The 14,417-nt window shown below is 45.0% G+C and overlaps 1 protein-coding gene across 1 annotated transcript in view; it reads left to right on the top strand.

Moving 5' to 3' along the window:
* Window positions 1-14,417, top strand: part of LOC144681154 (dynein axonemal heavy chain 6-like) — a gene marked incomplete at its 3' end in the record, with an annotated part of 934,896 nt that overhangs the window by 211,007 nt on the left and 709,472 nt on the right. Inside the window, exons 23-24 of the mRNA XM_078542881.1 lie at window positions 2,220-2,294; window positions 13,984-14,071. Coding sequence (XP_078399007.1) covers window positions 2,220-2,294; window positions 13,984-14,071 — 163 coding nt within the window. The remainder of the gene's footprint in view (window positions 1-2,219; window positions 2,295-13,983; window positions 14,072-14,417) is intronic.

A 14,417-nucleotide genomic window follows, 5' to 3' on the forward strand; every position in this document is an offset into this window, starting at 1 on the left:
GGATCATCCACTTGACACTGCTAGCAAAAGATGTTTGCAAAAGCCTCAGCCTTGCCTTTTGCACTGATGTGCAAAGGGAAATAACAACCAATTTGGTAGGGACAATTCATTTTAGATTTTACATTCAGTTTCAACATTCCCAAAGAAAAATCCCCAAAGTGCCAGATCCCAGCTAACGTACTTTGGTTGTTGTGCCTGCCATCATTAGGATGGGAATTTTCATGGCACCCCCTCCAGTTTGTTGTTTAATTGTCTACTACCATTGACAACTGAATGTGGCAAGCCTGCGGAACTATGATCCGACCCATTGGTTGTGGAATCGCTTAGCTCTGCCTGTAGCATGCTGCTTCTGTTGTTTAGCATGCTGGTAGTCCTGTGTTGTAGCTTTAACAGGTTAGATACCTCATTTTAGTTTTGCCTGATGCTGCTCCTGGCATAATCTCTTGCACTCCTCATTGAACCAGGACTGGCCCCTTGGCTTGATTGTAATGGTTGCATGAGGGGTATGCTGGGCCATATGGTCACAGATCATGACAGAGTAAAATTCCACTGCTGCTGATGTCCTACTGCACCTCACAGTCCTGTCACTTTGCATACACTTGTGCTGCCTTCCATCATGCCTTTGACTGTGCTGAGGATGCTGTGCCTCACATCCCTCTATCCCTCTCCTCCTTTAAGGCCTTCCTTGAAACCAATCTCTTTGGACCAAGGTTTCCATCACTTCTTATTTCCTCCTTTGGTTCAGCATCCATATTTGAAATTACACCTCAATGAAGTAACGAGGGATGTTTCTCTACAGTAAAAGCACAGTATAATACAGTATTCTAGAATAGTAAATAATTTAATGGCCCCTCCACCTTCCCATTATCCTAGTTTAAGTACACCTACACTGTCCTAATTGCCCTCTCAGCCAAGTTAGCTAAAGCCCAGCCTCCTTTCACAGGCCTAAGAAATTCAGGCGTCCCCATCTTACGCTATTTTTCAAGCTCTGTATTACATAGAGCATAAGAACATAAAAACTAGGAGCAGGAGTAGGCAATTCAGCCCCTCGAGCTTGCCCCGCCATTTATTACAATCATGGCTGATCTCATTTCAGCCACAACTCCAATTTCCCGCCCTCTCCCCATAACCTTTCAACCCATTACTAATTAAAAATCTGTCTATCTCCTCCTTAAATTTATTCAGTGTCCCGACATCCACTGCACTCTGAGGTAGTGAATTCCACAGATTCACGACCCTTTGAGAAAACTAATTCCTCCTCATCTCTGATTTAAATCTACCACCCCTTAGCCTAAAACTATGGCCTCTCGTTCTAGAATGCCCCACAAGGAAAAACATCCCCTCCACGTCTACTTTGCCTATCCCCTTTAGCATCTTATATACCTCAATTGGATCTCCTCTCATCCTTCTAAACTCTAGCGAGTATAGGCCTAAACTGCTCAATCTCTCCTCATAAAACAAGCCCCGCATCTCTGGAATCAATCTAGTGAACCTCCTCTGAACCGCCTCCAATGCAACTACATCCTTCCTCAAGTAAGGGGACCAAAACTTTGCACAGTACTCCAGGTGCCTTGGTTTGTTTTTTCTCCATCTGGAACTCTGCATGGCACTGGTAGCAATACTCAGATTATAATCCACCTTTATTCACCCCTTGGCTTCTGAAATTAACCTTGAAGGACCTCACCCATACATACTATTCCTATCTCATGTCAGCTGGTCACTTCTTCCAAGAGCCTCTCCAGCCACTGCGTTATGTCCTGTACACTTTCACCTGAAAGCTTACACGTCACATGGTCATGACTCCAAAAAGATTACCTAATCCTGAATTATCAAGACCCCTTTAACCAGTGCCTTCCTAGATCCCTCTCAGACAACCTTTTACTTTATGATGCCAGGAAATACTGTCAGAGGATACAACGTTTATGATTAAGTGTTTCCTTGATTCATCATAATCAGTAAGTTTCTTAAAACATTATGGTCCAGCACACTTTTTCTATTATCTTACATTTCTTTCCTGCAACATTTAATTGCCATTTAACCATGTGAACCTGTTGCTGAAGAAACTCTTCTTTGATTCTGTAGGGCCAATTCAATTTAGATTTTAAATTCAGTTTCAACATTCCCAGAGAAAAAGCCCCAAATTGCCAAAGCCCAGCTAATGTATTGTGTGGATGTTGTGTCCTTATGACACTGATTCTTGTTAAACTTGTTTTGTGCAGGAATATTCGGATCCGGGGTCCTATTGAGCAATGGCTGGGAAATGTGGAAACTGCCATGTTTGAGTCTGTGAAAAAGTAAGTGTTAGAAATTGGATCATAACCGAAACTGCAGCATGCGGCAAGGGCGTAGGTGAGCAGTTAGTATTCAGTGCAGACAGAATATAATATCCATAGTACCTTCTGATTGCAATACTGTGTTCTTACAGCCAGCACTATTCATTGGCTGGAAACCTATTTAGAGCTCAGCACAACACTTAAAGGTACCTAGCATCTTTTAAATGGGCAATGCATTCTGGCTACAAAGAATATGTAACAACTTGATTAAGGAATGGTCAGAGGGTTGAAGGAGGGTGTGACTGCGAATGAGGCAGGTAAGGGGACCGAGAAGTGAAGGATCCTCAGCTCTTGTAATTGTCCAACAGGTTCGAGGTTCTTGCAGTTTGTATAGACGAAAGTGGGACTTGCAAGGTGGATGAGTGGACTGACCATGGCATCATGGTACAAGAAGCCATTCAAGTGGGGGCAGTTCATAGGAATGTAATGGCAGTAGGAGACAGTATAGTCAGGGGCATAGGCACAGTTCTCTGCAGCCCAGAGCATGAGTCCACAAGGCTGTGTTGCCTGAGAGGAACTTATATTGGGAGGGGAAGGATCCAGTTGCCGTGGTCAACAAGGGTACCAATGACAGATACAACGAGGAAAGAGGTCCTGCTCAAGGATTATGAGCAGCTAGGGGTTAAATTAAAAAGCAGAAACTCAAAGATAATATACCTGAACCACGGGAAAATTAGCACACTGTAAATAAGATTAGAGAAATGAATGCGTGGCTCAAAGATTGGTGTGGGAGAAATGTGTTTTGATTTGTGGGCACTGGCAGTAGCACTGGGGAAAATGGGAGCTGTACCACTGGGGTGGTCTTCACCTGAACCGTGCTGGGACCAGTGATCTGGTGAGTTGAATAACTAACGTGGTAGAGAGGGCTTGAAACTGAATAGGGGAGGCAAGAGCATAATGGTACTGTCACCAGACTAGTAATCCAGAGGACCAGGCTAATTCTCTGGGAACACGAGTTCAATCCCAGCACAGCAGCTGGTGGAATTTAAATTCAGTTACTAAATCTGGAATTAAAAAGCTAGTCCTGGTAATACTGACCATGAAACCATTGTCGATTGTCATAAAAACTCATCTGATTCACTCGTGTCCTTTAAGGAAGGAAATCTGCCGTCCTTACCTGATCTGGCCTACATGTGACTCCAGACCCACAGCAATGTGGTTGAATCTCAAATACTCTCTGAAATGGCCAAGCAAGACATTCAGTTATATCAATCCACTATGAAGTCTACAAAAAGGAATGAAACCGAACGGACCACTCAGCATCGACCTAGGCACCAGAAACAACAACGGCAGTCTCAGGCCTGTCGACCCTGCAAAGTCCTCCTTACTAACACCTAGGGGCTAGTACCAAAATTGGGAGAGCTGTTGCACAGACTAGTCAAGCAACAGCCTGACATAGTCATCCTCACAGAATCATACCTTACAGACAATGTCCCAGACACCACCATCACCACCCCTGGGTATGTCCTGTCCTGTCCCCCTGACAGGACAGACCCACAAGAGGTGACGGCACAGTTGTATATAGTCAGTTGGGAGTTGTCAACATTGACTCTGGACCACATGGAGTCTCGAGGTATCAGGTCAAACATGGGCAAGTAAACCTCCTGCTGATGACTACCTACTATCCCCCCTCACCTGATGAATTAGTACTTCTTCATGTTGAACACCATTTGGAGGAGGCACTGAGGATGACAAGGGCACACTATATACTTTGGGTGGGGGACTTTTAATTCCAGATTTCCATTGAATTCAAATTTCTTCATCTGCCATGGTGGGATTCAAACCCAGATCTCCAGAACATTATCCTGGGTCTCTGGAATTCTAGTCCAGTGACAATACCAATATGCCACCACCTTCCACTTGTTCTCACCAATTTACCTATCGCATCTGCACCTAACAATGTTGGTAGGAGTGGCCACCTCACAGTCATTGTGGAGATGAAGTCCCATCTTCACATTGAGGATACCCGCCAGCGTGTTGTGTGGCACTACCACCGTGCTAAATGGCATAGATTTCAAACAGATCTAGCAATTCAAAACTGGGCATCCATGAGGTGCTGTGGGCCATCAGCAATATCAGAATTGATACAACCACAGTTTGTAACCTCATGGCCTAGCATATCCCCCCACCGTTACCATCAAGCCAGAAGATCAACCCTGATTCAATGAAGAGTGCAGGAGGGCATGCCAGGAGCAGCGCCAGGCATACTAAAAATGAGGTGTCAACCTCTTGAAGCTACAACACAGGACTACTTGCATGCCAAACAGCATAAGCAGCAAATGACAGACAGAGCTAAGCAATTCTACAACCAATGGATCAAATCTAAGCTCTGCAATACTGCCACATCCAGTTGTGAATGGTGGTGGACAATTAAACAACTCACTGGAGGAGGAGGCTCCACAAATATCCCCATCCTCAATGATGGAGGAGCCCAGCACATCAGTGCAAAAGACAAGGCTGAAGCGTTTGCAACAATCTGCAGCCAGAAGTGCCGAGTGCATAATCCATCACCTTCAGCATCTACCCCCATCACCACTGACGCACAGTGGCAGTGGTGTGTACCATCTACAAGATGCACTGCAGCAACTCACCAAGGCTCCTTCGACAGCACCTTCCAAAACCCATGACCTCTGCCACTTAGAAGGACAAGGGCAGCAGATAGATGGGAACACCAGACCTGCAATTTCTCCTCCAAGCCACACACCATCCTGACTTGGAAATATATTGCTGCTCTTTCACTGCTGTAGGGTCAAAATCCTGGAACTCCCTCCCTAACAGCACTGTGGGTGTACCTACACCACATGGCATGCAGCAGTTCAAATAGTCAGCTCACCACCACCTTCTCAAGGGCAATTAGGGATGGACAATAAAAATTCTGGCCCAGCCAGCGGTGCCCACATCTGGTGAAAGAATGAAACAAATAATGGGTGGAAGGGATCATGCAAGAGGAGATCTAGTAAATCAAAGGGAAATAATGAGGTAACAGAGCAGGGTAGTGATTTGGATAATGATAACCAAAGTATGGTAGGAAGGTACAGAGAGTACAAATTTAAGGCCAGAAATTGCAAAAAGACGGCACCTGGAATATTGTGTACAGTTTTGGTCTTCTTATCTGAGGAAGGATGTACTTGCCATAGAGGTAGTACAACGGAGGTTCACCAGGCTGATCCCTGCGATGGCAGGATTGCCTTATGAGGAGAGATTGAGGAGACTGGGCCTATATTCTCTAGAGTTTTGAAGGATGAGAGGTGATCTTATTGAAACTTACAAAATTCTTACATGGTGTGACAGGGTAGATATAGATAGGATGTTTGCCCTGGCTGTTGAGTCTGGACCCAGGGAGCATGGTATCAGAATAAGGGGTAGGCCATTTAAAACTGAGACGAGGAGGAATTTCTTCACTCGCAGGGTGGTGAATCGTTGGAATTCTCTACCCCAGAGGGCTGAGGAAGCTCAATCGTTGACCATGTTCAATACAGAAATTGATAGATTCTTGGAGACTGATGATATCAAGGGATTTGGGATAGTGTGGGATAGTGTCGCTGAGGTAGGTGATCAGCTATCGAATGGTGGAGCAGGCTTGACGGGCCAAATGGCCAACTTCTGTTCCTATGTTCCTTTGTTCCTAAAATGGTATAACATATGAGGAACGTTTGAGGACTCTGGGTCTATACTCGATGGAGTTTAGAAGGATGAGGATGGATGTGATTGAAACTTACAGAATACTGAAAGGCCTGGATAGAGTGGACGTGGGGAAGATGTTTCCATTAGTAGGAGAGACTAGGGCACAGCCTCAGAGTAAAGGGAAGACCTTTTAGAACAGAGATGAGAAGAAACTTCTTTAGCCAGAGACTGGTGAATCTATGGAATTCATTGCCACAGAAGGCTGTGGAGGCCAGGTCATTGAGTGAATTTAAGACCAAGATAGATAGGTTCGTGATTGGTATGGGGATCAAAGGTTACGGGGAGAAGGCGGGAGAATGGGGTTGAGAAACTTATCAGCCATGACTGAATGGCAGAGCAGACTCGATGGGCCGAATGGCCTAATTTCTGCTCCTATGTCTTATGGTCTTATGGTCTTATGGTATAAAAACAGAGTTCAAGGCTCTGTACCTGATTATGCACAGCATTTGTAACAAAATGGATGAATTGTTAGTACAGATAGAAATAAGTAAGAATGACATGATAGCCATCACAAAGACATGGTTGCAGGGCAACTAAGGCTAGGACCTGAATTTTTAAAGATATTTAACATTTCCAAAAGATAGGGAGCTAGGAAAGATGATGAGGTATCTCTGTTAAGGATGTAATTAGTACAGTAAAAACGACGTTCGCTCAGAAGAGCATGTTGTAGAATCAGTTTGGGTAGAGATAAGAAAGAGGAAAGGTAAGATGTCACTTATGGGAGTAGTTTGTAGTCCCCCTCTCAGTAGTTACATGGTAGGATGGAGTATTCAGGAAGAAATAAATGGGGGCGTAAGATAGGTACCACAATAATGATGGGCGACTTTAATCTACATGTAGATTGGGCGAATCAAATTGTCAAAGGCAGCCTGGAACATGAGATCATAGAGTGTATTTGGGACAATTTCTTAGGGCAGTATGTTCTAGTGCTAACCAGGGAGCAGGCTACTCTGGACCTGGCAGTGAGCAGTCAGACAAGATTAATTAATAACTTCATGATAAAGGAGCCTCTTGGTGATAGTGATCATAGCATGATAGAATTTCAAGTCCAGTTTGAAGGGGAGATATAGGTGTCAAAGACTAGTCTTTTTTTAAATTCATTCACGGGATGTGGGCTTTGCTGGCTCGGCCAGCATTTATTGCCTATCCATAGTTACACATGAGAAGGTGGTGGTGAGCTGCCTTCTTGAACCGCTGCAGTCCATGTGCTGTAGGTACACTCGCAGTGCTGTTAGGAAGGGAATTCCAAGATTTTGACCCAGTGACAGTGAAGGAACGGTGATATATTTCCAAGTCAGGATGGTGAGTGACTTGGAAGGGAACTTCCAGGTGGTGGTGTTCCCATTTTTCTGCTGCCCTTGTCCTTCTAGGTGGTAGTGGTCGTGGGTTTGGAAGATGCTATCCAAGGAGCCTTGGTGAATTCCCGCAGTACATCTTGTAGATGGTACGCACTGCTGCTACAGTGGAGGGAGTGAATGTTTGTGGATGAGCTGCCAATGAAACGGACTGCTTTGTCCTGGATGGTGCCCAGCTTCTTCAGTGTTGTAGGAGCTGCACTCATCCAGGCAGGTGGGGAATATTCCATCAGACTCCTGACTTGTGCCTTGTAGATGGTGGGCAGGCTTTGAGGAGTCAGGAAGTGAGTTACTCATCGCACTATTCCAAGCCTCTGACTGGCTCTTGTAGCCACAGTATTTATATTGACCAGTTCAGTTTCTGGTCAATGGTAACTCCCAGGATGTTGATAGTGGGGGATTCAGTGATGATAATGCCATTGAACATCAAGGGGCGATGGTTGGATTCTCTCTTGTTGGAGATGGTCATTTCCTGACACTTCTGTGGTGCGAATGTTACTTGCCACTTCTCAGCTCAAGCCTGGACATTGTTCAGGTCCTGCTGCATTTGGACATGGACTGCTTCAGTACCTGAGGAGTCGCGAATGGTGCTGAACATTGTGCAATCATCAGCGAACATCCCCACTTCTGACCTTATGATGGAAGGAAGGTCATTGATGAAGCAGCTGAAGATGGTTGGGCCGAGGACACTACCCTGAGGAACTCCTGCAGTGATGTCCTGGAGCTGAGATGACTGACCTCCAACAACCACAACCATCTTCCTGTGTGCTAGGTATGACTCCAACCGGTGAAGAGTTTTCCCCCTGATTCCCATTGACTCCAGTTTTGCTAGAGCTCCTTGATGCCACACTCGGTCGAATGCTGCCTTGATGTCAAGGGCAGTCACTGTCACCTCACCTTGGGAATTCAGCTCTTTTGTCCATGTTCAAACCAAGGCTGTAATGAGGTCAGGAGCTGAGTGGCCTTGGCGGACCCAAACCAGGCAACAGTGAGCAGGTTATTGCTAAGCAAGTGCCACTTGATAGCACTGTTGATGACCACTCCCATTACTTTACTGATGATGAGAGTAGACTGATGGGGTGGTAATTAGCTGGGTTGGATTTGTCCTGCTTTTTGTGTACAGGACATATCTGGGTAATTTTCCACATAACCGAATGGATGCCAGTGTTGTAGCTGTACTGGAACAGCTTAGCTAGGGCTGCGGCAAGTTCTGGAGCACAAGTCTTCAGTACTATTGCTGGAATATTGTCAGGGCCCACAGCCTTTGCAGTATCCAGTGCCTTCAGCCGTTTCTTGATATCACGTGGAGTGAATCAAATTGGCTGAAGACTGGCATCTGTGATGCTGGAGACCTCCAGAGGAGGCCAAGATGGGGCATCCACTCAGCAATTCTGGTGAAGATTGTTGCGAATGTTTCAGCCTTATCTTTTGCACTGCTGTACTGGGCTCCTCCATCATTGAGGATGGGGATATTTGTGGAGCCTCCTCCTCCAGTGAACTGTTTAATTGTCCACTACCATTCACGACTGGATGTGGCAGGACTGTAGAGCTTAAATCTGATCCGTTGGTGGTGGGATCGCTTTGATCTGTCTATCACTTGCTGCTTATGCTGTTTGGCACACACGTAGTCCTGTGTTATAGCTTCACCAGGTTGACACCTCATTTTTATGTATGCCTAGTTCTGCTCCTGGCATATCCTCCTGCACTCTTCATTGAACCAGGGTTGATCCCCTGGCTTGATGTAATGTTAGAGTGGGGGATATGCCGGGCCATGAGGTTACAGATTGTGTTCAAGTACAATTCTGCTGCTGCTGATGGCCCACAGTGCCTCATGGGTGCCCAGTCTTGATTTGCTAAATCTGTTTGAAATCTATCCCATTTAGCATGGTGGTAGTGCCACACAACACCAATGGAGGGTATCTTCAATGTGAAGGGGACTTCGTCTCCACAACAACTGTGCGGTGGTCACTCCTATCGAAACTGTCATGGACAGATGCATCTGCGGCAGGCAGCTTGGTGAGGATGAGATCAAGTATGTTTTTCCCTCTTGTTGGTTCCCTCACCACCTGCCGCAGACCCAGTCTAGCAGCTATATAATTTAGGACTCAGCCAGCTTGGTCAGTAATGGTGCTACCCAGCCACTCTTGGTGATCGACATGGAAGTACCCCACCCAGAGTACATTCTGTGCCCTTGCCACCCTCAGTGCTTCCGCCAAGTGGTGTTCAACATGGAGGAGCACTGATTCATCAGCTGAGGGAGGGCGGTACGTGGTAATCAGCAGGAGGTTTCCTTGCCCTTGTTTGACCTGATGCCATGAGACTTCATGGGATCCGGAGTCAATGTTGAGGACTCCCAGGGCAACTCCCTCCCGACTGTATACCACTGTGCCGTGGCCACCTCTACTGGGTCTGTCCTGCCAGTGGGACGGGACATACCTAGGGATGGTGATAGTGGAGTCTGGGACATTATCTGTAAGGTATGATTCTATGAGGATGACTATGTCAGGCTGTTGCTTGACTAGTCTGTCAGACAGCACTAGCCCCCAGATGTTAGTAAGGAGGACTTTGCAGGGTCAACAGGGCTGCGATTGTCATTTCCGGTGCCTAGGTCGATGTCGGATGGTCCGTCCAGTTTCATTCCTTTTTTGTGTCTTTAAAGCGGTTTGTTACAACTGAGTGGCTTGCTAGGCCATTTCAGAGGGCATTTCAGAATCAACCACATTGCTGTGGGTCTGGAGTCACATGTAGGCCAGACCAGATAAGGACGGCAGATTTCCTTCCCTAAAGGACATTAAATAAAGGTAATTATAAGGGTATGAAGGCAGAACTAGGAAAGTAGGTTAAAAGGTAGAGGAATAGAGATGCAGTAGCACCTCTATTTAAGGAGATTTTTAATAACTCTCAGCAAAGATTTATCCCAGTGAGAAAGAACGACTGTTTGAGAAGGATGTATCATCCATGGCTAAATAAGGAAGTTAAGGATTACATCAAATTGAAAGTAACACTATACAATTCTTAAAAATTACTGGGACGTCAGAAGATTGGTCAGACTTTAGCAACCAGCAAAGAATGACAAAAAAAAGAGGGAGAAAAGAGTATGAGAGAAAGCTAGCTAGTAATATAAAAGTAGATAGTAAGAGTTTCTACAAGCATTTAATTAGGAAAAAAAGTAATTCAAGCTAGTGTTGGTCCTCTAGAGCGTGAGTCTGTGGAATTGATAATGGAAAACAAGGAAATAGCAGAGGTGTTGAACAGGTACTTTGTGTCTGCCTTCACTGTGGAGGAACTTCCCAAATATACTTGAAACTCAAGAGGTGAAAGCAAGGAACTTAAAACAATCACCATCACTAGGGAAAGGGCGCTGGCAAAGCTATTAGACCAGGACCAGATGACCTGTATCTGAGGGTCTTAAAAGAAGATTTTTTTTTATTCATGCTCGGGATGTGGGCATAGCTAGCATTTCTTGCCCCTTCCTAATTGCCTATGTTCAGAGAGCATCTAACAGTCAACCACATTGCTATGGGTCTGGAGTTACATGTAGGCCAGGACATTAGTGAATCGGATGGGTTTTTACAACAATCAACAATGGTTTCTTGGTCATCATCAGACTTTTAATTCCAGATTTTTGTTGAATTCAAATTTCAGCATCTGGCAGGATTCGAACCCAGGTCCCCAGAGCATTACCCTGGGTCTCTGGATTACTAGTCCAGTGACAATACCACTTCGCCTCCCCAGTGGCTGCAGGGATGGTAGATGCATCGGTCATAATCTGCCAAAATCCCTTAGATTCTGGAGAGGTCACAGCCAATTAGAAAATAGCTAATGTAACACCTTTATTCAAGAGAGGAGGGAGGCGAAAAGTAGGAAACTACAGGCAGTTAGCCTAACACCTGTCATATAGGAATTGTGAGAATCCGTTATTAAGGAGGTTAACTTAGAAAATCATAATTTGATCAGGCAGAGTCAACATAGTTTATGAAAGAGAAACTGTATTAAACTAATTTATTAGAGTTTTTTTGAAGAAGTAACAAGCAAGATGGATAAAGGGAAACCTGTAGATGTGGTATACTTGGATTTCCAGAAGACATTTCATAAGGCCTGCCATGTGGGCAAAGCTTAGTGCTCTCTCATTCTGCTCAACTCCATCCGTGGGGAAGGAGATGCCGGAATTTCCCAGGTGTGAAGCTCACGGTATTGGGGGTAATATATTAGCATGGATTGAGGATTGGTTAACACAAAGAAGACAGAGAGTCAAGATTAATGGGTCTTTTTCAGGTTGGAAAGACGTAACTAGTGGAGCGCCACAAGGATCAGTCCTAGGGCCTCAATTATTTACCATCTATATCAATGACTTGGAGGAAGGGGCAGAGTGTAATGTATCCAAATTTGCTGATGATACAAAAATAAGTGGGAGTGCATGTTGTGATGAGGATAAGAGGAATCTGCAAGGGGATATAGATAGGTTGAGTAAGTGGGCAAAAACTTGGCAGATGGAGTTTAATGTAGGAAAGTGTGAAGTCATGCACTTTGGCAGGAAGAATCAAAAGGCAGACTATTAATTATATAGAGAGAGACTCCAAAAAAGTGCAGCACAGAGGGATCTGGGTGTTCTTGTGCATGAAACACAAAATGTTAGCATGCAGGTGCAACAAGTAATTCAGAAGGCAAATGGTATTTTGGCCTGTATTGCCAGGGGGTTGGAGTTTAAAAATAGGGAAGCCTTGTTACAACTGTACAGGGTGTTGGTGAGGCCGCACCCAGAGTACTGTGTACAGTTTTGGTCCCCGTATTTAAGAAAGGATATACTGGCATTGGAGGCAGTTCAAAAGAGATTCACTAGGCTGATTCCTGGGGTTGACTTATCAAGAATGGCTAAACAGGTTAGGCCTTTATTCATGAGAGTTTAGAAGAATGAGGGGTGATCTTATTGAAATGTACAAGATTCTGAGGGGACTTGACAGGATAGATGTTGAGAAGATGTTTCCACTAGTGGGGGAATCTCGAACTAGGGAACATAGTTACAGAACAAGGGGATACTCATTTAAAACTGAGATGCGATGGAATTTCTTCTCTCAGAGGGTAGTGAATGTCTGGAATTCTCTACCCCAAAGAGTTGTGGAGGCTAGATCACTGAAAATATTTAAAGAGGAGGTAAATAGATTTTTGAAATATCGGGGAATTGAGGGCTATGAGGAACTGGCATGAAAGAGGAGTTGAGGCCTGGGGCAGATCAGCCATGATCTTACTGAATGGCAGGGCAGGCTTGAGGGGCCGAATGGCCTCCTCCTGCTCCTATTTCTTATGTTCTTATCTTGATGCAGCGACGGAATGAACTAAAAGATATTGCTGATGTCACCTGTTAATGGCCTAATATCCGAGGACACTGAGGCAGCATTTTCAGGAGTAAAGTAATATTTTTTCTTTATTCGTTCATGGAATGTGGGCGCCATTGGCAAGGCCAGCATTTGTTGCCCATCCATGATGGCACTTGAACTGAGTGGCTTACTAGGCCATTTCTGAGGGGGGCTAAGAGTCCCCTACATTGCTGTGGATCTGGAGTCACATGTAGGCCAGACTGGGTAAGGATGGCAGATTCCCTTCCCAAAAGGGCAATCAATGATAGTTTCATGTTCACCATTACTGAGACTAACTTTATTTTCCAGATTCTGTAAACTGAATTCAAATTTCACCAGCTGCCATGGTGGGATTTGAACCCATGTCCCCAGAGCATTAGCCCGGGCCTCTGGATTACTAGTTCAGTGGCCACCATTTCACCTTCCCTTTGAATATTAATCCAGGCATCTCGGGATGGGAATAGTTAACTGGGAATCAGCATAATCCAGCTTCTCTCAACATAATTGAAGTCCCACAGGAGTCAGGTGGCCGTGGGCAGGAATGGGAACCCTTATAAAAGTTTTGCATAGCTTCCTGGCTATTGTACGCTACGCCTTTATTTATAAAGCCAAGGATCCTTTATGGCTTTTAAACAGCTATCTCAACCTGTCCTGCCATTTTCAGAAACGTTTGTATATAACTCCCAGGCCTCTGTTTCTGCATACCCCCCACACCTCAAAATTGTACAATTTTGTTTACATTGACTCTCCTCATTCCTTCCACCATTACAGTTCTTCAGTATCCATTCTTAGTAAACCATTCTCTGTGAAGGACAAAACACAGATTTTCCACTGAATTGGTTAATCGATTCATCTTCATCTCAGTCAAATCTCTCAGGGCAATTCACACAGCAGTAGTCCTGGTATTATACAATTAGTCTGTACTGTGACAGCATCCATGGTGAGCCCTGTCCATAAGACCATAAGACATAGGAGCAGAAATTAGGCCATTCGGCCCATCGAGGCTGCTCCGCCATTCAATCATGGCTGATAAGTTTCTCAACCCCATTCTCCCGCCTTCTCCCCGTAACCTTTGGTCCCCTTACCAATCAAGAACCTATCTATCTCGGTCTTAAATACACTCAATGACCTGGCCTCCACAGCCTTCTGTGGCAATAAATTCCATAGATTCACCACTTTCTGGCTAAAGAAGTTTCTCCTCATCTCTGTGGCTCCTGGGTCTGAGATATTGATATTTCTCTTTGAATGTTAATCTAGGCATCTCCAGATGGGAATAACCACCTGGAAATCAACACAATTCAAAGAGTGGGTGCTGAATCATCCAGGGCAGGTGGTCCTCACTGTGGTAAGCAGAGTCTTTATCTATTTTTTAAATTCATTTCTTTCCTGAACTACTGTCTTAGCCCTACACCCACCCTATGGGTCAGGTGGGGAGTGCACAGGCTCACATGTAACTGAGGCATACAGATTAAGAAAACTCTGAGTTCAATGTCATATTAGCTGCACTCAACCACTACAGGAGATGGAGAATGGCTGTAAACCTGAGCACCCTGGAGAAGCGATATTGGAGAATCCTGCTCCTTACCACTACCCAAATCACTTCTGCTAGAATGAGTACCTTTGAACTTACAGGTTCAGCCTTCAGTTATGCAGGGCTTTAATAGAGGGCTAAAACAGAGCAATACAAAGAA

Source organism: Cetorhinus maximus, chromosome 5 (assembly GCF_964194155.1).
Source record: "Cetorhinus maximus chromosome 5, sCetMax3.hap1.1, whole genome shotgun sequence".
NCBI classification, from domain to species: Eukaryota; Metazoa; Chordata; class Chondrichthyes; order Lamniformes; family Cetorhinidae; genus Cetorhinus; species Cetorhinus maximus.